This window comes from Balaenoptera physalus, assembly GCF_965194825.1.
Source record: "Balaenoptera physalus genome assembly, chromosome: 11".
Classification (NCBI taxonomy): domain Eukaryota; kingdom Metazoa; phylum Chordata; class Mammalia; order Artiodactyla; family Balaenopteridae; genus Balaenoptera; species Balaenoptera physalus.
The window spans coordinates 93,001,268-93,026,632 of NC_138896.1; the positions used below are offsets into that span (position 1 = coordinate 93,001,268).

Sequence of the window (25,365 nt, forward strand, 5' to 3'; positions counted from 1 at the left end):
CTTTTTGTTCACATTTGCAAATACATACAGGCATGCCAGAATTACAGAGAATTACAGAAGGTGCTGGCCTCTTTCTGACCAGGTGTGCTGGTTCTGTGTATATTTACATTAATACAAACAGTAAATGTGGCAATGATAATAGAGAAAATGATGATGGTACTGATCTATTTATTTGTATCCCTGCCATCTGTGTCCCTTCCCTCGTGCATGTCACTCATGGATTTTTGGATTCTGAATGATATTCTCATGTGGATTCTCAGCCCAGAGCCTTCCCAGAGTCCCTGAAGGATCAAGTCGCACCCCCTCAGCCTGGTGTTCAGGGCCCTTTGCATTCCGACCGAGTGCACCTATTAACTTTTCAGCATTATTCCAAATCGTGAATTCCCATTCCAGCCAGGCTGCTCTGCCATTGTCTTTCCGAGATGCTGTGTAGATTAACCCCCTCCATACTGTTGCCTGGGGACCACGCCTCTCCACTCTTCCACCTCCAGCCTCAGTTATTAAAATCATGCCCAATAATTCAAAACTCAGCCCAATACCCTGATAATCTAAGCTCAAAAATTTCTGTTTCTTTAACAAATTATTTTTCAAAGGCACATACAGGCTCGTGAGATCAGGTATCAATGTGAATTCATGTTTTCTTAAATAGATAGATAGGTAGTTAACTAGATAGATAGAGATATATATGTATACCTTGGGTAGTATACATACAAGTACTTCCTAGAGATCCACTAAGAGAGGCTAGAAGCAGTGACACCCCAGTAGCAATGAGCACACCTTGCACCCAAATCTTGGTTTCTAAATTCCATCCTCCAATAAAAGGAACCAGGGCTCCTTGTAGAACTTGTTGATTCTAGAACAGAGGGCAGGGAAAGTGCAAGACGAGCCTGGAGTGTCTTGTGGTGCTAGAAAGTAAGGATGTGGAAAAAAAGGAAGGGCGTGCATATTGAAAGTGCACAGGAGTCAATCTGAAAGAGCTCCAAATGACCAAAGTTGAAACAGCTTGAGCAGCAAAATAAATAATTATTTATTTAAAAATATATATCAAACTTTAACCCCCAAATAAAATAATTTTCATAAGTCCATACTAATATAAATAAATAACTGAACAAATAAATAGATGGGGCGAAATGACAACTCTTTCTTACAGAAGAATTCAATTAATACATGTAGAAAGAAATGAGGGAAATAGAAAATCACCATCAGAATACTACAGTACTAATTACTGCAGGTAAGATCTGCCAGTGAATACTAAAATTAGGGGGTATAAGTTTAACCAGAAACAGGATATTTTCATGGTTACAAAGTGTCTCCTTTACAATATTTAGTAATTACCAAGGAGAAATAGTAAGTTTACTGTGAAGAATACTGATAGACAGAACCTCAACCAAGGGATCAAGGGTCACGTCACCAGTAACGTATTGATATATCAGCATCATGTACACCCAGAGACGGGCACGCACAGAGAAAGGACACTTCACCTCTGTAGTATTTTTCCTGACAGTGCATTAGCTCAGTCTAATCTTGAGAAAACTCCCAAATTGAGAGACTTTGTACAAAATAGCTGACCGGTATTCTTCAAAGCTGTCAAGCTCGTGAATAGACAAGGAAAGACTGAAGAACTGTCACAGACTGGAGAAGAGTAAGTACTCCTAACAGCTCAAGGCACTGTGAGATACCAATTGGATTTTGGAACAGAAAGAAGACATTAGTGGAAAAACTGGTAAAATCAGAGTGATTCTGTGGTTAATAGAGTTGTACCAAGGTTAAGTTCTTAGTCTTAACAAATGTTGGGCGGTTATATGAGATATTAACACAGGAGAAGCTCGGTGAAGAGTACATGGGAGCTCTCTGGACTTTTGGCAACTCTTCCATAAGTCTGAAATGATCTCAAAATAAAAAATTAAAAAAACACACACATACATACATACAGGCACATTCTAGGGGTCCAGGTCAGACCTAATAATTCAGAATCTGGAGGTAGGGCCTAGGAATCTGCATTTCAAACCAGCTTCTTAAATGAATCTCATGTACACTGAGGTTTAAGAACAATTGCTCTAGCACTAGTCACATCCATCATTCCAGTTGTGAACAAGTACAATTACTGCTTTGTGGTGGATGAAAAACAACATGGTAGAGCACAAGGAGTGTGAGCTTTGGTGTCAGAGAGCCCTGGTTTCATCCAGGTGCTGCCATTTACTCGTGCTAACCTTAGGTAAGTTATTTAAGCTCATCTATTGTATGAGATTAATAATACCACTCTGGCAGGGTTGTTGAGGCACTGGAAACAATGTACTATGTATAGGAAATGGCTGGAATGATGCTTAGCACATAACACGTGCTAAAAAAACAGAGGGATTATTATTCCTTTATGTTTGTAAGTTACTTTATTGACAAAAATATCTGCTGATTGAATATTTTCTATAGCTGTGTGACCTTGGGAAAGGAACTTAACCTCTCTCTGTCTCAGTTTCCTCATCTATAAAATGGGGGTCATAATAGTACTACCTCATTAGGTTGTCATGAGGATGAAATGAGGATTAAATTACCATGGTTTTTGCGTCTCTCAGATTTCCACTCTGTTTACTAGAGGATCTCTGAGAGGTTACCCAGCCATCAGTGGACATGTCTGTCATCACCTGACTTTCTCCCTTTCCTCAGTAATTATTTTCTCTGTAGTAGCTTCAAGATAGGTCCAGTATGCATTTTTTGAAAAGGAATGTGACATGATGGTAGAGGAAAAGGGAATTTATTTTGATGAAATTGCAAATATGTATTGAAACGTAGAATTTCCTTTTTGTTCTGATTTTGATTTGGAGACTTGGGAATTTTGGTCCAAGAGGAGAAAGTCCAAGTAGCTTGAGAAATTCTGTCCCATTCAATTTATCTTTCTGTAGAATGAGAAGGGGCAGGGGACCCCAAACATTTTCCCGGGAATCTACCCCCTTAGGGGAAAGTTGTCTGTTAGAGAGAGAAGGAGGCAGGTGGCAGGGGACGTTGCCCAGGCTCCTTCATTGGCAAAGGTGGGCTCTCGGTCAGCTTTGAAGGACATCTCACCTGGAGAGGTGTGTGCTCTAGGAACGAATTACTCTTCAAAACAGGAAAAGAAGAAAAAATAAAGGACAGGAACCTGATAGAATTGTGGAAATTAAAGATCATCTTAGAATAACTCCTAGAATACATTTTGTTGAGGGAAATAAAAATTCACAAAGGTAGAAATAGGTGAGTAAACACCATTGAGTACATTGTTTGAATTGAAAAAATGTAATAGTGGTATCTGTATTTCGTTTTTTCCCATTTTTATTGTGGTAAGATATGCATAACATAAAATGTTTTAATTAATCATTTTTAAGTGTACAGGTCAGTGGCATTCAGTACACTGTTGGGCAAACCACTACCACCATCCATCTCCAGAACTTCTTCATCTTCCCAGACTGAAACGGTGGCTGCATTTCTTGTGCCTTTCCATGGAGACCTTCGTTTCTTTAGTCATGATCTGACTTAGTGTATATGGAGACTGAGGCTTTCAGATTGTACAAATGAATTGTTGCTATTTTAGTTATATTCAAGTCTCTATTTTTCATAAATGTAGGAGATGTTTCCCCCTTGGTAAGAAAACAAACAAAAAAAGACGTGTTTCTTTTTTACTTCCTCTTGAAACTTGTCCTTTCCTCCTCTCTGTTTCCACTTCCTGCTTTAATCCTCTTTGAATATTTTTTCCTTCTCCTAATTATCACTAACATCATTTAACAAAGATTCCCTCCTCTGGAATTCAGTCCTACTTGAATCTAAATGGCGTTTTTGTCTTTGCTTTTGTTCTGTCCTTTGCCTCCTCCAGCTCCCTTTCCATTCCTTTAGTTTTTAGGGTCTTTTAAAAATGCTAGCGAGGTAAGGAAATGGGATGATATACATACAAAGTGACTTAGCTGTACCATCAACAGAGGCCTGGTGGGTGCCGCCCTGGACCACACCAGCAAAAGAATGATATTCAGCATGGTAGGGGTTATGTTGGTTTTCTCTTCAGGAACTTGGGTCTTCTATTCTTCAACTATTCACAGACCTTCTTATCTCTCAGGGCCTGTCCTTTCCTCTGCAATCGGCCTTGAAACATATTTAAAGTTACAATGCTTCTGAGACAGTTCAGCAGTTGAATTCCTTACTTTGTGTAAATGTTTATTGGATGCCTAACATAGCTACTAGGCATTGCCTTAGGCACATAAACTTTTAGGAGTTATCTAGACCCAGAAGGTCTCTGTCCTCTCCGAACTTCTATTCTAGTTGGAGGAGGCAAGCAACAGACGAGAAAATAATTTAACAAAAGGCCACTGGTTTAGGACAGAGGTACATAGAGTGGTGTGATGGGGAGCCTGGAGGGAGAGAGGAAGGAGGCTCTAGGGTAAGCCTTTCTGAAGAGGTCACCCCTGAGCTCAGATCTATAGCATGAGTTAGAGCTGGGCATTCGAGAATGGTAAGTGGAAAGCCCTGCCTCACATCTGGGAAGCTGTTGGTAGCACTTCACTCACAGGCCTGGGAAGATGCTGATCCTAAATCATAGGAGCTCCCTAGAGCTTAATCTCTGGACCCAAGGAAAGGGGGAGAAATGTGAAGTTACTGCTAATTGATTTACATCAACAGATACAATTTGGGGACATCATTAATTTTCACCCTAATCATAGTTTTGATACTTTAGGCAATTATCTAAAATGAGAACTCACAAACAATGAAACTGAATAAAGCATCAGGGCTGCACATGTATTTCATAATTGATACTGTTTTTCAGCAAATTTGAGCACATTATCTTCTTCACTTTGGGTGCATTGAATTTCGGGAATGAAGTGAGAAAGAACATTCCAAAAGATGATTCCCTTGTTAAATGAGATAGTTTCTACTTTATGTTTTCTTTCTGAAAGGGGTGGGGGGGACATATGTGTCAGTTTCTATCTAAAGAAAGACTTAAGAGCATCTCCGACAGAGGAAACCCTGGCTGTAGGCAGGAAGAGAAGTAGGAGCTCGTTAACTTCCTATTAAGTCCATTTTCCTCCTCACCCTCTGTTGACTTTGACAGTAACTGAGCCATAATGGAAAGTTGTGCTAGGAGGTGAAAGATCACCACTGATAGGAACTCGGTCCCCTGTAGAGACAGAGTGTGTCCATCCTGCAGAGCGTTTTAGGGACCATGGTTCACGTGTAATGAAAGCACAGTGAAAAGTCTTGAAGGGGTTTAAAGATGAAAGTGGCATCCTCTAATGTAAGTTTTTTTAAAAAGCCCTCTGGATCTTTCATAACGATAAGGCTCAGTCCATCAGGAAGGTGTATCTACCCTAAATGAGTATGCACCTAACAACAGAGCTTCCAAATCTACAAAGCAAAACCATGCTTAGAGAAGTAGACAAATCCACAATCAGAGTGAGAGACTTCAGCACTCCTCTTTTGATAATTGTCTGTTAGTGTGAAAATAAATGATGGCTCCCAAGTCATATCTGTTTTTTGTTTGTTTGTTTGTTTGTTTTTGGCTGTGCCACGTGGCTTGTGGGATCTCAGTTCCCCAACCAGGGATTGAACCCAGGCCATGGCAGTGAAAGCCCGGACTCCTAAAAACTAGGCCACCAGGGAACTCTCCCAAATCATATCTGTTGATGTAAATGAATTTGCAGTAACTTCATATTTCTCCCCTCTTTCTTTGTGTCTGAAGATAAAACTCCATAGAGCTCCTGTGGTTATAATAAGCAAAGAGAAAATCAGTGAGCACCTAGAAATCCTTGACAACACTATCAACCAACTGACCTAATTGGCAGCTACAGAATTTACAGAACGCTCCACCCAACGACTGCAGAATGATAAACATTCAGCATTCGCCAAGATGGACCATATGTGGGCCATAAAACAAGTGTCAGTGAATTTGAGAGGATTGAAATCATGCAGAGTGTGCCCCCTGACTACAAGGAAATTAGATTAGAAATGAATAATAAAAAGATATCTGGAAAACCCCAAATATTTGGAAATTAAACGGCCACCCTCGTAAATAACCCATGGGTCAAAGAAGAAATGACACTGGAGATGAAAAATCCCTCTGGCCGCTCTGTGAGGAATAGATTGAAGGGGAAAGTGTGTGCACAGGGAGGCCAGTGAATGGACCCTTCCAGAATTCTAGGGGAGCTGCAATGGTGCCTTGAACTCAGGGTAAGGCAGTGGAAAGGGAGAGAAATGGGCAGATTCAGATGTATTTTGGAGGAAGAGCATATGGGACTTGCTGAGGACTGGATGTGGGCAATGGGGATAGGAGAGGAAACATCAGACCTCAAGGTTTCTGGTTCGTGTCATTTCACATCTCCCCATGGCTCTTAGGATCACGTCCAAATTTGTCAGCATAGCTCCTGCTATCGGGCCCCTGCCCACTTGGCCAGCCTAATCTCTCCCCACCCCTGGCTCCTGGCTCTCCCACTGTAAGCTCCAGCCCCACCAACCAATTGGCCATCCTCCCTGGTGTGTTGCTCTCTCCTGGCCTCTGGGCCTTTGCACATGCTGTTCTATTTATCTTCAGTACTCTTTGCCCTGCTCTTCACTTGCCTATCTCTCAGCTTAGTTGTCACTTCTGTCCTTTTTTCACTCCAGAATGGTTTAGCAGCCCTGCCAAGTGCTTCTGTGCTACTCCTACCGTTAGCCACATCTTATTTTGCTTTGCCTCTTATCTGTCTCCCCCACCAAAGCTCTTTGGGAACAGAGCACAGGCCTCATTCTTTTACTACCACCACTACTGCAGCCAGTTACTGGGCTATGAATCAAGGAGCTAGCCCTCCTGAGAGTGAGCCCATAAGAATGTCACATAGCATTTACTGAGTCCTTACTGTGTGTATGTCAGGGGCTTCACATGCATTATCTCATTTAATCATCCCGGCAGCACTCTGAAGTGAGTGACCAATCCCATCTACAAGATGAGGAAACAGGGAGTTCCCTGGCGGTCCAGTGGTTAAAGACTCCATGCTTCCACTGCAGGTGGCACGGGTTCGATCCCTGCGGGGAACTAAGATCCTGCATGCCGCCCAGCACGGCCAAAAGAAAGATGAGGAAACTAAGGCTTAGAAGGCTTAAAGCAGCTTGCCCAAGACCACAGTTTGTAGTGGAAACAGAATCCAAACACAAATGGTTAGATTTCAAACCCCGAACTTTCAACCACAAAGTTGTACTGTCGAAGTCAGAACAAGGTTGCAGCAAAATGAACTTGAAGGAGAGCCAGTGGCCCCTGATCATCTTGTTGCCCGTGGCCAGAGGCAGCTGCCCAGGTTGGGGTGGTGAACGTAGCTGTTGTCTGTCCTCTATTCGCCCTTCTCTAAGAAAACAGAGGGCTCATTTCTAGTGCTAATTGCCATAAGGGAATTAGAATGGCTAATTTTATATCCTTTCGGTAAATATTCCTCTGCCCATTATAAAGTGGCCACAATGATCCTCTTCAAATTAATACCACCAATAATTGCTGTAGAATTAGCCTCCAGAGACGTAATGTTATAGGAAGAGTGGAGTTTTTCTCCTGGTCTTTTATTTTTTCAGGTAAAGAGTAAAAAGGCCTGGTGCTCTTGTTTTCAGTCGAGGTAATATGTGGATCACGATATTAGAAATGTTCGAAAACTTCAACTTTTCTCAGCTTGACTTTGTTTATATAAAAGACACTTTGTGGTCAACACATGCTTTGAAGTGCTGTGAGCATTGATGTGAATGGTAACTAATTACACGTGAGTTTTAAAAGAAAAAACACGGAGACTTCTTATAGTAGCAACACCGCTATTTATTGGGTACTTACTACGTACCAGCCACTGTACCGAGTTCCCTGTGTGTGTTTTATTTCACTGGATGTTAGTGACAACCCAAAGACAGGGGCCGTGGTGGAGGTCTTGCTTTCCACTTTTTATGCACGGGGAACTGAGGAACTTGTCCAGAGTCACAGGGCACATGATGCCAGGATTTGAACTCAGGAATGCCAGACTCAGGATTCCTAAGGACTATCATCTATTCCGTCTCTGAGATATACCATTAGGGCTACTTTTGTGTGTCAGTTTTGAAATATGATCTACCTACCAAAAAGAGCCCCCCAAAACGCTGTTTGCTTAGTTTAGCACGCTCACATCTGTGTAACCACTACTGTGGTCGAGAACTAGACAAACGACCATCACCCCAGAAATCCGCCATCAATGCATCCCTTCCTAGGACCACTACAATCTTCTTTATATTTCAGGAAGGGCAGATGCAGAGGAAGAGGGAGGCAGCGAGGCTTTAGCATCTGCCAACTCCAGTACCTATGTGCCAGGGCCAGGCAGGTAACTCGGGACTGACACACATCAGGTGCAATCTCAGTTAAAGGCGATTCCATCATACCTGTTGCTCAGGTTAAAATCCATGGAGTTGCCCTTGACTTTTCTCTTACTCTCACATTCCACATCCAATCTGTTGCGGAAATCCTGTTGGCTCCATTTCAAACTGTGTTATGGATTCAACCACTTCTCACTCCCTGGGTTGTTACCACCTGAGCCAAGCCGCCATCGCATCTCACTTGAATTATTAAAATAGCATCCTAACTGGTCTCCCTGCTTCCCCTGTGTGCCCCAATTGTCTTTTCTCCGTGTAGCATCCAAAGTGATCCTTACTCCAAGTCAGACCATGCCACTCCTCTGGTAAAAGCCCTTCAATGGCTTCCATCTCACTGACAGTGAAAGAACAAGTTCTTTCAAAGGCAAACAAAGCCCTAACTAAGTGAAGTGACCGGCTCCCACTCTGCTCCATCCTCATCCCTGGCTCCTTGTTGCCCGCTGTGGTCCAGCCGCCCTGGCTCCCTGCTGTTCTAAGAGTGGTCCAGCCTCCGCTATTTGTACTTGCCCTCTTTCTTCTCAGTGAGTCCTTCCCAACGTCCCTAATTAAAGTTGCAAGCCCCGGGCTTCCCTGGTGGCGCAGCGGTTGAGAATCTGCCTGCCAATGCATGGGACATGGGTTCAAGCCCTGGTCTGGGAGGATCCCACATGCCGCGGAGCAACTAGGCCCGTGAGCCACAACTACTGAGCCTGCGCGTCTGGAGCTTGTGCTCCACAACAAGAGAGGCCGCGACAGTGAGAGGCCCGCGCACCGCGATGAAGAGGGGCCCCCACTTGCCGCAACTACAGAAAGCCCTCGCACAGAAACGAAGACCCAACACAGCCAAAAATAAATATAAATAAATAAAAATTAAAGTTGCAAGCCCCTTCCTACCTGGGACCCCCGCCCCTCTCCCTGCTTTATTTTTAACCAGCTTCTATACTGTATAATCAATATATTTATCTTGCTTATTATTTCATGATGGAATGCCTCCATCCTGAAGGGTTTTTTAGTTTTCCTTTTCCAGACCTTTTTTCAACTCTTCTTGCTTTCTTTTTTGTTTTGATGAAAGATGGTAACACTTTTATTTTATTGAAGAAAGTGATGAAAGCTTTAACAATAGTATTGATTTAAGACCGAGAAAAAAATTAATCGTCAGTGAGCTTGAATTTAGGGACTAGATGTCTGCATAACCCTTAATTGATTAAAACATTAATATTAATACAGTTTTATTTAGGCCTTATGAGATAATCAGCCATAAAGAGAAATCTGTTCTCTTTCACATGGGTTGAAATAGCTTTCTCGTCCTCTGATTCTGTAATTCTAAATTAGCTTTTTAGTGAAACACTGTGCAGTCTCTCATTTCCTTAAACACATTCTAGAAAGTGACTTTACCGTGTTGCAACTTTATTAGCCCCAAATCCAGCGATTGTTAGCATTATTTGACACATTAACTTGGATAGAACACTTTTCTGTGCATTAGTTTTCCTTCCCAGTAAAATAAGATTGGCAGGATGTTGAGTTCTTTGGATGGTCTTGAGCATGCAAAACATCAAAATTGTATTTACATGTGATAAGTAACTTGCATCATGATTGTATAATTTACTATTACTTTTGTAGAGAGTTTGCCCTTCTTCCACAGTACTCTGGAGTTGTGATTTAAAAAGAAAACAACTCAGCAGACTGGTGCTAATCTGTGGCAAAGTTTTTGCCTGTCCATGGTTAAATAAGAAAAAATAAGTGTAGTGTGGTAGATGTTTGTTTAAGTTTGTGTGTTCATTTTAAAGCATTCATCCTAATTCTGGAATTAAGATCTTTAAACTGTTAAGACGGATATCTTCTTTTATGACATGGTAGATGATCATTATTTTTTTTATTTCATTTTATTGATTTGTAAATTCTATTCCTCTAGTAGATGAGGAAGGAAAGGTAAATCCTGCAGTTAATCATGTAAGTTTTGAAATTATTCAAGACTGAAATCCCCATGATGCCTGTATCATGCAGTGCCCATGTTCATCAGTTTTAAATATTAGGATCTCAATGGAGTGGTGTCTTAACTTGCCATAACAAAATACCGTAACTGGATGGCTTAAACCACAGAAATTTATTTTCTTATAGTTCTGGAGGCTAGAAGTCTGAGATTAGGGTGCTGACATGGTTGGGTTCTGGTGAGGACACTCTCCCTGGCATGCAGACTGCTGCCTTCTCACTATGTTCTAATGTGGCAGAGAGAGAGAGAGAGAGAGACAGAGAGAGAATGAGAGCAAGCTGTCTGGTGTCTCTTTTAATGAGGACATGAATCCCATCTTGAGGGTTCCACCCTCAGGACCTCATCTAACCCTAATTACTTCCCAAAGACCCCGTCTCCAAATACCCTCACATTGGGGAGTTAGGGCTTCAACATATGCATTTTGTAAAGACACATTCAGTCCATAACGAGTGTTGTTGTGGTTTTAGGATGACGACCCTTCTTTGGTTCAGCTACCTCTAAATTGGGGGAACAACGGCAAAACAAGGCAAATAACTCTATTACTCACTACGACTTTAAAGTCTCAATCCCCAGGGCAAAATTCTGGTAAACTAAGCATTTAGCATAGCAAAACTTATTTACTTAAGGTGGCTGGCTTGAATGATCTACAACAGAGGTTGACAAACCACAGCCTTTGAGTCAAGAATGGCTTTTACATTTCAGATGGTTGAAAAAATCAAAAGAAGAAGGCTTTGTGACATCTGAAGATTAAATGAAACTCCAGTTTTATTGTCTCTAAATAGTTTTATTGGAACCACCCATGCTCATTTGTTTATATATTGTCCATGGCTGCTTTTATGCTAACAGCAGTTAAGTAGCTGCAACAGAGCCTGAAATATTTACTCTCTGGCCCTTTAGAGAAAAACGTTTGCCAATCCTTGGCAGACAAAGCTGGCCAATGACTTGTTTTGCCTATTTCCAAGTCTAAATCTTAGCTGAAAATACTATTTCAAAAAGATGCAGAGCCATATCCATCAACACTAAAAGAAATGGATCCAGAGACAGAGTATTTACCCTAAAGCCTGGCATGAGCTAATCTACGGATTGTCCACTTCAAGTAGTCTAATGCTAGCCCTAGCTTTTCCAAGAAAAAACCGAGAAAGACAGATGGCCTTATTGGAGGATGGAGGAGAAGAAAGCCACAGTCATTTGCTAATGTTTTCATTCCTTGCGACCTTCAACCCTTACCAAATATAGTCCAGGGTCCTGGAATCGGACCAGTCTGAATCAAGTTGGATCTTCCTTTGAGTCTCTACCCTTTGACTGACCCTTATCCCTGAAGTCCAAGGAGAAGGGAGGAATGGAAGCTAAGAGTGGGACCCTTTCTAGAATTAACATTAATCAACAAAATCATTGGCAGCGTTGACTTATCAGGCCACTTCCTTTGTTTCTTGTTTTCTCCCTCCTCACCCAATACACACAAAGGTGATTTTAAAAGATGTGGACTCCCTCCTCTACGTAGACACCGATGTTCTCTTTCTGAGACCTGTTGATGACATCTGGAAGCTTCTGAGGCAATTTAATTCCACACAGCTTGCGGCCATGGCCCCCGAGCATGAAATCCCCAAGATCGGCTGGTACAGCCGCTTTGCTCGGCACCCTTTCTATGGCTCCGCGGGAGTTAACTCAGGAGTCATGCTGATGAACTTAACTCGGATAAGAAGTGCCCAGTTCAAGGTAAGGAAGTATGTTATATTTCCTTGTTTAAACATTGGGATTTTGTCTCCTCAACAGTAACGTTCCAGGAGTGTCAGTGTATTGATTTTAGAAGTAGCTGGCTTGCAGGTGAGAATGGAAGAAGCCAGGGAAGAGAAGAGTATTTGGAGAGTTATGGAATATTTGTTGGCTTAGGAAAATTCCAGATGATAATGGAATTTAAACTGTTCAGCAGAGTTACTATTGGGGAATATTATGTTGCATTTCTGAATTGCATGTTTAAACGCTCTGTGTATCCCAGGCTTCAAAAACCCTGGAAAACTTTTTGGAGTTACCCTAGGGATATATTTATGTAAATGTACAGAGATAAACGTACAAGGCTGTTCATGGCCTTGTCTTTTATCCTAGCAAAAAACTGGAAGAACCTAAGTGAACATCAGTAGAGAACAAGTCAAAAAAATTATCCTCCTATTAAAAAGAATTAGATCAAATCTATAAGTGAGATAAGAGCTCTAAAAAATATTCAGTGAAAAAATTAAATGCAACAGAGCATGATGCCATAGAGGTGATCCCTTTTATGCCTTAGAAACTTCCAGAAGAGTATCTAAGAGACTGGTCATTAATTGTGGATACATCTAGGGAAAGTGGGAATGGGAATTGCAGGAGGCAGGAGGAAAAATATTTTTACTTTTTAATTCTTTGTGTGCTGTTTGAATATTTAGTCTGAATATGTTGCTTTTGTCTTAAAAGTAAATAATTAAAAAAAAATTTTATTGGAGTGTAGCCGATTTACAATGTTGTGTTAGTTTCAGGTGTACAGCAAAGTGAATATGTATATCCACTCTTTTTCAGATTCTTTACCCATATAGGCCATTACAGAATATTGAGTAGAGTTCCCTGTGCTCTACAGTAGGTCCTTGTTGGTTATCTATCCTATATACACTAGTGTGTGTATTTTCATCCCAAGCTCCTGATTTATCCCTCCGCCACATGGGGCATGATTTTCTGAGCAGAAGCCATAGGCCCAACTGCCAGTTTCTGGTCCATCTACCATCCATGTGTACACCTGTAATCGCTAGCCCTAGTTCTGCTTTGTCCTATGCCTTGAGGCCAACAGGTCCCCTCCTCTGCTGATTTCATTTTCATTCCGGGGAGCGGGGCGGTGAAGGGGAGAACCCGTCCCTGTACATTGATTCTCAGCGGATGAGATGTATTTGCCGTGCCTTAGCCGCTCTGATGGTTTTCTCTTTTCCAGAACAGCATGATTCCAACAGGCTTGGCTTGGGAGGACATGCTGTACCCTCTGTACCAGAAGTACAAGAATGCCATCACGTGGGGAGACCAGGACTTATTAAATATTATTTTTTATTTCAACCCAGGTAGGTTCTCTTTCAAGAATGCAGTTCTCGGAGGAGTCCGCCCACCTCGCCCCACAGAGCACATTCCAGCCTGGGCTGCATTGGCGAAGCCTGAATTGTGCCTGTGTCCCCTGCAAAGGGTGCCTTTTCATCGCCCACCCCACCCCCTCCCCAGGGTCTCACGCGGGCGGTCCTCTCGCTGCTGACACAAAAGGCCAAATGTTGAAACACCCGACACTGGGCTCCGTTTTTCAAGAATATCTTTTAGGTTTTGCCGCGCCATTCTTCCAAGAAGTACAGGCAAAATCAATGGGCAGCACAGGACTAAATGAAAACATTATAATCTAGGCATGAGGCCCGCCATAGCCTGAACAATTGCTAGATTGAAGGGAATTGATTCTTGGGATCCTTACAATAAAGTGACTTGTTCGGGGTTAAAAGGGTCTAGAAGAAGGACTTGGATTCCCACATCCCTCTTTCTTTTCACCTCGGGCTAAAGAAATTCTTCTTATATTGTTAAGTCAGTGTTTGGGTAGTTGGGGAAGGAAAGGAGATGTAAATTTCTGGTCTGTGTTTTTGTATTGACACCTACAGCTAAAAATTTTCCTTCTTTTCTTTCATCTTTGCTACAACCTTATTTAATGGTATTAAAACCAAAACCACATTTTCTCTTTGAGAAAGATCTCTAGGGAAAAAAGCACTCTTCACCCCAACCTCCTCAGGCCTCTCCTGTGTCTTTAAAAATCCTGAACTAGAGACTCCTGTTTATAAAGACTTCTGTGTATGTACCTTTTTTTTTGTTTTTTAACAAAATTCTGAAATAAAACCTAATCTCACACGCCCTTGGATCAAAAAGGAGCAAATCCTGAAAAAGAAAAAAAGCAGGTTGTTATGGAACGGGGTGCATTTCTGGCAAAGAGTCCCAATAGTAATTCATTTGATGAAGGGGATGTGTTGGCTGTTCGTTTGTGTCATGTTTTAATCCATTTCACTTTGATAGCAACAGGGATCAACGGGGATTTGAAAGTCTGCCCCTCCTTTTTCTTCTAAAGCGGATTTCATCTTTTTTTCTAGGTGTAGTTATACTGAGTAGGACTCTTGGCTACAAATAAAAGGTCCCTGGAGCTAGTCTAAGCACAAAGGATACTTTTTTTTAATAAGCAAACTGGTGTCCTGTAGAAACCTAGGGTAGAAAGGCCAGCAGGCTGGGCCCAGGACCTAAAGCAGGAGAGGGAAAAGGATGAGGAACCCAGGCTGGACTTTGCTTCTCCTGGTGAGACTGTGTATTCCTCTCTTTGAAGGTTCTCATTCTGTGCTCGAAGCAAAGTACCAAGGTTTCATGCTCCACGTCCAGCCACATGGAAAGACTAACTTCATCCCAGTTCCAAATTCCTGGGGGCGAAATCCGATGTTGGCAGTGTGGGTCCCCTAGGCCAGGAGCATGGAGCTAAGGAATCATGGCTGACATGGATTATTTTCTGAGTGTCAGGTGCTGTTCTAAGCATTTTCTTATTTAATCCTCACAACAACCCTGAGAATAGAATCCCCATTTTATAGACAAAGGTACCAAGGGAAAGAGAGTTAAATAATTTGTGGTATAGCTAATGAGTGCCAGAGCAGGGGCACAAACCCAGGCCACTTCAACTGTGGCCCCGTGTCTTTGGGGGTGAGGGGAAGGTCCCAGAGAAGGGGGAATTCTAGAGAGCTGAGCAGGTATCCCCAAATGTGTCTCTCTCTCCCGCATTATTTCTGCCCTTTAAATATTGCATTTTTTCCTCCGTGTTGTGTGGCTTAAACTCTCTTCCATAAGCCTATCTGTCCATATTCCCAAACTGAGGAATTCAAAACATTCGCATAGTTGCCTCCCTAGAAATCCTCTTAGCCTGTTGCAGATTATTTGAGGACGTGATCAGTGAGTAAATAACACTCAAAGACGGTCGCAAGCAGCTCTGCCATTAGATGCGAGCCCCTTGTCTTTAATTAGGGCTGAAAACCAGCTGAGATTAATGGCGTCACACTGCCCATCTTAGGTCCACTGAGTACAAGGATATTATAAAATAATTATGAAGTTGTTCCAAATCTTGGGTCTGAGCAGTAGCAAGTAAATAACCGAGTTTCCTAACTTTAGGTCAGTGAGTATTAGGTAATTCCTTGATTGTTCTTTGTATGGCCTGCCTTTGATCTTTCATACTTTATCCAGGTACTTTATCAAACATGAGCTCTTTGACCTGAAATCCAGTGATATCCATCACATTGAAAGGTTCTTCTTTGTTTATATTGATTGGGAGCATTTTCTATAAACCAGAACTAACTATATTTGAAAAAAAAAAAAAGTGTGTCACCTTTATCCCTGGAAAGGAGAGAGAGAAAATTGGCCATGACTCAGGAGATAAACATGCTTATTGTTATGATTCTTTGGGTTGCCATTGGTGAAGCAATACACACAAAACCCAAGCCCATATCTAGAATGTTTTTATTATTATAGCCTCTCGTAGCCAATCCCATCGCTTTTAAAATGTGTTTAAAAGCCATTAGTTTAAAAATGTTTTAAAACTCTTTCTATAATTAGATAGTAAATGCCTGTGGATGTGTAATTGCTGTGCTGGGTACTAGACTGACTCACAAGAAGACAGCTGAAGCCCATGGGGGACATGCAGGTAGCTCATCCCATCCCACGGGACATTTCCCGGCAGGTGAGCCACGGCAGCTTCTTCAAGGGGTGAAAGACTGAACTCACATATTTACAGGTGAATTTGAGTCAAGAGCAGACTTCCGTAGAAAGGGTAGATTTGACAAGGGCTAAAAGAGAAGGCTATGTAGAAAGATATGCTTGGATTCATGCGCTTAGGTGGCAGGGAATAAAACTTAACTCAGACCAGCTAAGTAAAGGTCCAGGTGCCAGTCCCATGAACACATGGGTCAGATCATGCCAGGCCTCATGAGAACCATTTCTGGGCGGCTGCTCAGGATCAAAGCTCATTTCTTCATCCCTCAGAGTCCTCATGGTGTCTGTTGTGTTGCTTCTCTCCATGCCCATCTGATTCCATTCCGTCTGTCCAGCAATAATGTCTGCTTGTACATGGCCCAACCCCAAGTCAACACAACCTTACAAGCCCATGCCAATGATGATGGGTTGACTAGGTTTCTTAATTCGGATTCTTGAAGGTAAGAGAGAGGGGGGGGGACGGAGTGTTGGCCTGTCCCAGCCTATTAACTGATTCCCAGCCCAGCTATGAACTGGTTCTCTTTCGATGGGGAGACCACCCTTGATCCGGTCCTCAGGGGCCAGAATAGCAAGATCACGTGGCATTTTCCTCTCTCAAACATGACCACCGAGGTCTGTCCCTTCTTTCAAAGCAATTTCTAGAAAAGTGGGGGTGGCCAGGGGAAGAAATGAAACCAGCCGAGTATAGATGACAAGGCAGGGCATCCAGCCAGAGGAGAAGCACTAGGGCTCTGTCCACGAAGAGAGAGAAGAGCTGAAACGCGCATGGAATGTACATAGATCGTCCATGAGTTGAACCTGATACTAGGGAGTCGGGAGGGTTTGCTGGGGCCGCAGAGAGCAGGACACACAGTCACATGGAACAGGCCTCTTCAGAGGCCCTGCCAGGCCTTGTTCTCATCCTGCCTGGGTGTGCAACCACACTATATACTCACCTCACCAAAAGCTTCCAGCAGCTGGTAGTTGTGAATGTGTTTTGGGGTGGACAGGTCCAATTATTTGGTTTTAGGACTGTCCTGGAAAACTGGAAACAGATCATTGTTTTGGGAGTCTGAGAAGTTCATGAGCTCTGATACGAAGCTCAAGAATGAAGATCGTAGGGTCCTTGTGAGAAGGGGTTACGTCTACTTTGTCTTCATTGAGTGATTCCAGTGTGAGGGTTAATGCCTTAACTGGAGTTGATCTTCAGAGGTGTTGGCTGGTTGGAGGAATGGGATTAAGAAACTGGAATGGAAGAAGGAAGGAAATGGAAGAGAAAGAGCGCAGCCAGGAAAGTGAGAGGAAGGGATGTTGGGGAGAGAAAGGAGAGGGAGAAAGCAGAGAAAGGGGAAAGATACAGAAGGTAGAGGAACGTCTATGCTTTGATTCTCCTGTTCATTCAGTGAGCACCTACCTACTAGGTGCCAGCCACAGGGCTAGGCAGTGGGGATATGGTGGCATACAGAGGAGACAGAGTCTCTACTTTTACAAAACCTACCTTGTATTGGGAGAGGTCAACTTCCAAAGAGTAACAATGAGTCATTCAAAATCACAAATTGTGATCAGTGCTATGAAGGAAACAAATAAGGGGTTGAGAGAGCCACTGTCAAGGCTGATGGAACTGTCAAGGGCTCCATCTTTAAATTGTGTGATCAGAGACATCTTCTTGGAGGAATGAATTGCCCTTTTCTAGAACAAGGTACATTCTGGAAGAAGGAAGAAGAGGAGGCTGGGAAAGCTCAGTTCCAGAATGAGACATTAAAAAACAAAGCAGAACAAACAAAACGCTATGAGTCGTGCAAACAGCCTCTGTTCTGTTGATATAGTGTAGTAAGTAAGTAGCAAGCCTATTCCACCAGGAAGTTAAAATGATCAGACATAAACTATTCCATAATCTTAGAGACCCCAAGAGTAGGAAATGATCAGAAATGTAAGGAACAATCAATTCACACAGTACTTTGCAAGTAGTTAGGAGGCTCTGGAAATAAACATAGACTCCGGAAAAGGATCACTAAGGGATTTCAGACTCATAAATAATCAATTAATGAGCTGCTTTATCTACGTAAAATGGAGAGGAAAAATAGCAAAGACCCAGGGTTTGAAGAGAGATTGGCTTGAAAAAATTTTTTTTAATAAATTGCAGTGTTTTGAGGCTTTGGGGATTTGGAATTTAAAAACCATTCACTGTATTATTTCCTCAGCAGCAGAAAAAAATAACCTGCACATTTCACCGTGCTGTCATTTTTAAACATTAGATTTTGACAGCCATGATAATCTTGCTTAAACTAGATTCGTTTCAGTATAGTTATTCATCGTGTGCCAAATAACCATCATTAATCCACGCTACGTGTTCATCAGCTGCTCTACAGAGGTTTTCCATCTTCAGCCCAGCCCAGGGTGCTGGTGTAGCCCCTCTCCTCCTCCTTCACCCCATGGAGAAGGAGATTTCGCAATGTAACCCACGCCAAATGTATCTGTGAATGAAAAGGCACATCTGTTATTTTCACCTATGCACTCTTTTTTCTTTTTATTGGAGTATAATTGCTTTACAATGTCGTGTTAGTTTCTGCTGTACAATGAAGTGAATCAGCTATATGTATACAGCAGGTTCCCACTAGCTATCTATTTTACACATGGTAGTGTATTTATGTCAGACCTAATCTCCCACTTCATCCCACCCTACCCTTCCCCTCTGTGTCCACACGTCCGTTCTCTACGCCTGCGGCTCTATTCCTGCCCTGCAAATAGGTTCATCTAAATGTCCACCTGTGCACTCTTGATTGCCCTTTCTTTTAGTAACAGCACGCAGTTTTCTCAGGGGAATTACTCTTCCCCCATTGCATGCAGTCTTAGAGCCCCGCCCGCCCCTGACTCGCACTTAACCAGTCAGACCATCTCCTGGGAACCTGAGTCTGGGAATCCAAGAGCAGAAAGTAGGCAAGGCTGGCTCATCCTGGCAGCAGTGCCGAGAAGCTGACAGTAATTAGTCCCCACACCAGATCCCAGGAGCCACCCCACTTCCTGCCCCAATTCAGCTTTCCCTCTGACTTTTTGAGCTACCTCCTCTCTTTCCAAAGGAAAAAAAAATATTTTTTGCCTCACCTGCTAGAATCAAAGTTGATTATTTGCAACCTAATATAGATTTATATTTCTTGAATATTTTAGGGCAAAGCGGTCTATTTATATAACAACTTTCCTACCATTATCTTACCTCTTTGAAGAAATCGAGTTTGCCCCCCCAAAATTAAATGCTTTATCTTTTCTAAAACACACTCTGATTTCCAAACTCTTCGCCATGATCAGGCCATTTTCTCCTCCTCAAATGCTCTTCCAGGCTTCTATTTCTAACTGTCAGAATCTTATCCTTACTATATAAGTCTAAGTTTAAGTAAAGCTTTACCAAAATGCCTTCCTTTCTATAAACTCTAATAAAAAAAATGTTCATTTCTGTACTATCTCCCTTAGAAGAGTATAAATTCTCCAAGGGCAGGGGCAGTGCCTTATCACCCAGTGACACCAATGCCTTGCATTGTGGTGAACAAATACTTGTTTCAATTCTATTCTCACGGTACTTCGCATTTCTTCCTCTGGAAAATTCTGAAGGGAAGGTAAACACGTGAATTGAATTCTGTCTGGGACCGAATTTCACGTGTGATATTCAGTAGCTGTGGTTCCTAGCTGATCTTCAGGAAATCTACAAACCCCTAAATTTGTAAGCAGATATTCTTCATATATTTTTCCAAAGACAGAGTCTAAAGCTTTCATTAGATTCTCAGAGAGATCTGTGACTCACAAAAGGTTAAGAAAGTCTGGCCACCTGCATGTCTAGAGGCAATTGCTGTAAAACATTTACCACCAATGTGCTATGTGTCCGGAAGGATGCCAGGCTCATTCCATTTAAGTTATCTTGTTTTATCCTTCTAGTAGCCTAATGCAATAGTTCTTGTTATGGCAATAGCAATGATAATAGTAATGATTACAGCTTACATTTACGGGGTGTACCTTCTATGTGCAGCAAGCACTGTTCCAGGTACTTCTAGATATGAACTCATTTAGTACTTCCCCAAATCCTACAAGTGATATTTACAATTCTTCCCCCTTTTACAGATAATGAAACTGAGGCCCAGAAAAATCATGTAATTTGCTTGAGTTCATGCAACTAATGGCAGAGTTCTGTACTGAAACCCAACAGCTTGATTCTAAAGCTTGCTCCTTAGCCACTCTGCTGTTAGGTCATGGCTAACACGTGGTAGAGCTGGGATTCAAATCTGCATCATGTAACTTCTCTTTAGTGCTTCTAAACTGAGGCCAAGGGTTTCAGCAACTCACCCAAGTTTTTAGAACCAGGAGGTGGTAGAAGCCAACTTTGAACCTACCTGTCTTATTACAAAGGCTTTCGGAAGAATTTCAGTAAAGTAGGTGTTAACTCTTCACTAAATGTTTGACAGAATTCGCCTATGAAGCCATCTGGTCCTGGACTTTCGTTTGTTGGAAGATTTTTTAATCACAGTTTCGATTTCAGTACTTGTGGTTGGTCTGTTCATAGTTTCTATTTCTTCCTGGTTCAGTCTTGGAAGAATTTGTCCTTTCTAAGAATTTGTCCATTAATTGGTATATATTTGCTTGTAGTAGTCTCTTATGATCCGTTGTATTTCTGTGGTGTCTGTTGTAACTTCTCCTTTTTCATTTCCAATTTTATTGATTTGAGTCCTCTCCCTCTTTTTCTTGATAAGTCTGGCTAATGGTTTCTCAATTTTGTTTATCTTCTCAGAGAACCAGCTTTTAGTTTTATTGATCTTTGCTATCGTTTCCTTCATTTCTTTTTCATTTATTTCTGATCTGATCTTTATGATTTCTTTCCTTCGGCTAACTTTGGGGTTTTTTTGTTCTTCTTTCTCTAATTGCTTTAGGTGTAAGGTTAGGTTGTTTATTTATTTATTTATTTATTTTTAATTTATTATTTATTTTTGGCTGTGTTGGGTCTTCGTTTCTGTGCTAGGGCTTTCTCTAGTTGTGGCAAGCAGGGGCCACTCTTCATCGCGGTGTGCGGGCCTCTCACTATCACGGCCTCTCTTGTTGCAGAGCACAGGCTCCAGACGCGCAGGCTCAGTAGTTGTGGCTCACAGGCCTAGTTGCTCCGCGGCATGTGGGATCTTCCCAGACCATGGCTCGAACCCGTGTCCCCTGCATTGGCAGGCGGATTCTCAACCACTGCGCCACCAGGGAAACCCTAGGTTGTTTATTTGAGATGTTTCTTGTTTCTTGAGATGGGGTTGTATTGCTGTAAACTTCCCTCTTAGAACTGCTTTTGCTGCATCCCATAGGTTTTGGATTGTCATGTTTTCATTATTATTTGTCTCTGGTATTTTTTTACTTCCTATTTGATTTCTTCAGTGATCCATCAGTTCTTTAGTAACATATTATTTAGACTCTGTGTCTTTGTGTTTTGCCTTTGAGTGATGCCCTCATTGGGCTCGGTCCTCTAAGGAGGCTGCAAAGAGAGGAAAAGTATGGGGTCTATTTCAGGCATTTGATAAATACTTGTTGATTCCATCAATCCGTGTGTTTACAAAAACAGAGGTAGTGTCTAGGGCAATTCAGTCAGCAGAGAATACTGGCAGGTGCTTAAGCAGGGACTGCAAATCCAAATGGCCGGGCAGGTATCAGAAAGGAGTGAAGTGACTCATTGGATTAAAAAAAGGCAGCTATTGGGCTGGGGTCAGGTCACAGTTCAGAAGCACAAAAGCATGTTTAGATATTTTCACTCCCACTGTCCTCACATCCACCCTCTGCACTGAAGTGCAGAAAAGTCACACAACTAATAGAGGAGATGGGATTCAGACCTTGATAGTATAACTTCATGATGAGCACCGGTCTCTCCCAGCTGTGGATTGTGTATGCGCAAGCGTGGAGGTGAATGCAAGTAAGGGAAACATCCTGGTGGAATGGAGTCCTCCCAAGAAAAGGAAAATCTCATAGTGTGTTGTGAACAATTAGGAATTAGAGGGTGCTTGGATGTCACAGCAGTCTGTGAGTTTTATGTTTTTTTTTTTTTTTTTGGCCGCGCCATGCGGCTTGCGGGATCTTAGTTCCACGACCAGGGATTGAACCTGTGCCCTCGGCAGTGAAAGCTCCAAGTCCTAACCCCTGGACTGCCGGGGAATTCCCCAGTGGCATGTAATTTCTGAGTGGTAGAAATATTACACACCGTCTGCCAGAGGGGATGCCCGATGATGTCTTCATTCTTTGCTTTCCATCTCGAAGGTTTCTGTAAATAACCTCTGAGCAGGGGTCCTTTCCATGAGAAGGGAATGCCATCAACCCAACCAACAAGCACATCTTTATGATGCTCTTCTGACACTGGTAATTGATTTCCTCTAAGCCTTCTGTGCTGTCACATGGGGCCTTTCTCATGGTCAGTGGCACACGTTTGCAGAGAACTTTGATCCATCCTCCTCTAGCCCCGGCCCTTAAAGGCACCAGGAAGGAGGAGCCGGGAAGCTCAGGGGTTATAAGCTTATTGCTGATTTTATAATCCCTAGTCACCAAGAGGAAATGTACTGAGTCCATCAGGATTAGAGCAGAGTTTCTCGACCTTGGCACTACTACAGTGGTGGGGCTTGCTGTTCACTGAGGATATTTACAGCATCCCTGGCCTCTACCCACTAGATGCCAGTAGCAGCTTCGTCATGTATGACGACCAATGTCTCCCTCCAAACACCGCCAGGTGGTCCCGGGAGACTGCAGGGTAGCATCACCCCTGGCTAAGAACCACTGGCTTAGAGATGCAAACACGCACAAGGACACGTGTGCACATGCTCACCCACAGTGTACATAGTCACCTTGACAGGGGGACTTCTTTTTGTGTTGCTTTTTGTTGTTATTGTTGTTTTCCTATTGTAGTATTTTGTTTGTTGTTTTTTCCTTCACTTTGTTTCTGTTGGTTGGTTGCTTTTTAATCTGAAGATGAACCTTTGCTTCAATCTTTTTTTTTTATAAATTTATTTATGTATTTATTTATCTATTTATTTATTTTTGGCTGCGTTGGATCTTCTTTGCTGCACACGGGCTTTCATAAGTTGCGGCGAGCGGGGGCTACTCTTCATGGCGGTGCACGGGCTTCTCATTGCAGTGGCTTCTGTTGTCACAGAGCACGGGCTCTAGGCGCGTGGGCATCAGTAGTTGTGGCACGCAGGCTTCAGTAGTTGTGGCACATGGGCTTAGTTGCTCCGGGGCATGTGGGATCTTCCTGGACCAGGGCTCGAACCTGTGCCCCCTGCATTGGCAGGCAGATTCTTAACCACTGCGCCACCAGGGAAGCCCCTTTGCTTCAATCTTGACTCTAATTTTTCAAGTTGGTCCATTTCACAAAACGTTTTCGAAGAGTTGATTGTAACTGCTAATGCTATGGACCACCGCCGTGTGCTTGTCACTCTGCTATGCATTTTACATGAGCTTTTTAAAAATGGAATCATCAAAATAACAGGGCAATCCTGTTACATCCATCTTGCGGATGAGGAAATTGAACCACGGGACGGTTAAGTCACTGGACCCAGGTTGCACTGTTTTTGAGTGACAGAGTTGGGATTCTGATCCAGGCTGTCTGCTGCCCTTATTTGCCTTCTTGTCTAAGATGCTATATCGCCCTCCTCTTTGGGGTAAAACCTCTAACATCACTAATGTGTGCTCCTTCAATTCCTGATCTCAGAATATCGACAAACGTGGTAAAATCTGAGCTACAAGTCACAATCACAGTCACGTGCTTTGAAATCCTGTGTGGTGTGCAGTCTATGGAAACGTTGGTTTCATCGCTGACACTGATTGTACACACATATCTTTCTCTTGTCACCACCAGAGTGTCTGTACGTGTTCCCCTGCCAGTGGAACTACCGTCCTGATCACTGCATGTACGGAAGCAATTGCAGAGCGGCCGAGCGGGAAGGCGTGTCTGTCCTGCATGGGAACCGAGGCGTCTACCATGACGAGAAGCAGCCAACTTTCAAAGCGCTCTATGAAGCAATCCGAGATGTAAGTGTGTTCTCACCCCCCATTCAGCAGACATGTACTTATCAGCATGAAGCAGTGCAGGCACTTTGGTCACCCGTCCCTTTGAAGGCCAAATAATTCCCAGAAGCATTGAGTTCTAACCACTTTTCCCCAACCTCACTCACGCTATGTCACTCCATCCACTGGCCACCTGATACTATACTTTATCCACTCTTGACTTAATATTTCCAAGAAAGTCACTCATTTTTTTTTCTCTGAAATAAATTCGCTGAAGGAGGAAGTGTCCTATCAGAAAGGGAAACCCTTGGTAACTGACTATACTGCTGAACTGAATGAATAAGCATTTTCAGAACTCTAATGGAAAACTGATGAATTCATAAAAGTGCTAACAAAAGATCAAGATAAAAAAAAATTAATTACATGGGACTGAGTGAACTGATGAGGATGATTATAATTTTTGCGACTTTCTGTTTGAATAAAAAAAAAAATCCCCCCCCCAAAGAAAAGAGAACAGTAAGCAAAAAAAAAAAAAAAAAAAAGAGAGAAACTCTGTGCCATGTGCCATAATAAAGGGTCAGAGGTTAGGATATAGGTAATACAATAAAAATAAAATATTATTCAGCTCAAGCTAAGTGTGTTGCCTGATTGCCAACTCCACCCTATTGAACAAGCAGGTGTCGAGGTGGTCATTTAGGACAGCGGTCCCCAACCTTTTTGGCACCAGGGACGCATTACAAGGAAGACGATTTTTCCACGGATGGGGTGGGAGGGTGGGAGGGCGTGGGGGATGGTTCAGGCGGTAATGCCAGCGATGGGGAGCAGTGGATGCAGCTTCGCTCGCTCGCCCGCCGCTCACCTCCTGCTGTGCGGCCCGGCTCCTAACAGGCCACAGACTGGTACCAGTTCGAGGACCAGGAACTGGGGACTCCTGAGTTAGGACCAGGAGCCAAACCAAAGTGACAATCAAGTCTTTATTTATGGACTGCCACAGTGCAAGCAAGAGGCAAGAAGAGGCACCGGCTCTCGGTGGTCCATTTTTATACACCAAAGGATGCTGGCTGAGGGTCAAGTGGCTGCAGCACGGAGGCAGGAATATCTCCTGAATAAAAGGCTTTTGCATCTTTACGGACCCATGAACCTTGGGGAAGAGGAGAGGGAAGGAAGAGGGGAGGAGGAGAAAGGTACCCCCCCCACACACACCTCCCAAAGGAGGCCTCCACATGGAGGTGCTTGGGGCAGGGATGCAGACGTGCGTATAAGCCAGGGTGGCTTAT

At 42.9% G+C, this 25,365-nt stretch overlaps 1 protein-coding gene across 4 annotated transcripts in view; it reads left to right on the forward strand.

The window, feature by feature from the left end:
* LOC309637454 (glucoside xylosyltransferase 2) overlaps positions 1-25,365 on the forward strand; it is a 151,776-nt gene that overhangs the window by 46,988 nt on the left and 79,423 nt on the right. For all 4 annotated transcript variants that reach the window (XM_082412216.1, XM_082412213.1, XM_082412214.1 and 1 more), the window contains exons 4-6: positions 11,792-12,043; positions 13,278-13,401; positions 23,940-24,112. In XM_082412216.1, the coding sequence (XP_082268342.1) occupies positions 11,792-12,043; positions 13,278-13,401; positions 23,940-24,112 (549 nt within the window). The remainder of the gene's footprint in view (positions 1-11,791; positions 12,044-13,277; positions 13,402-23,939; positions 24,113-25,365) is intronic.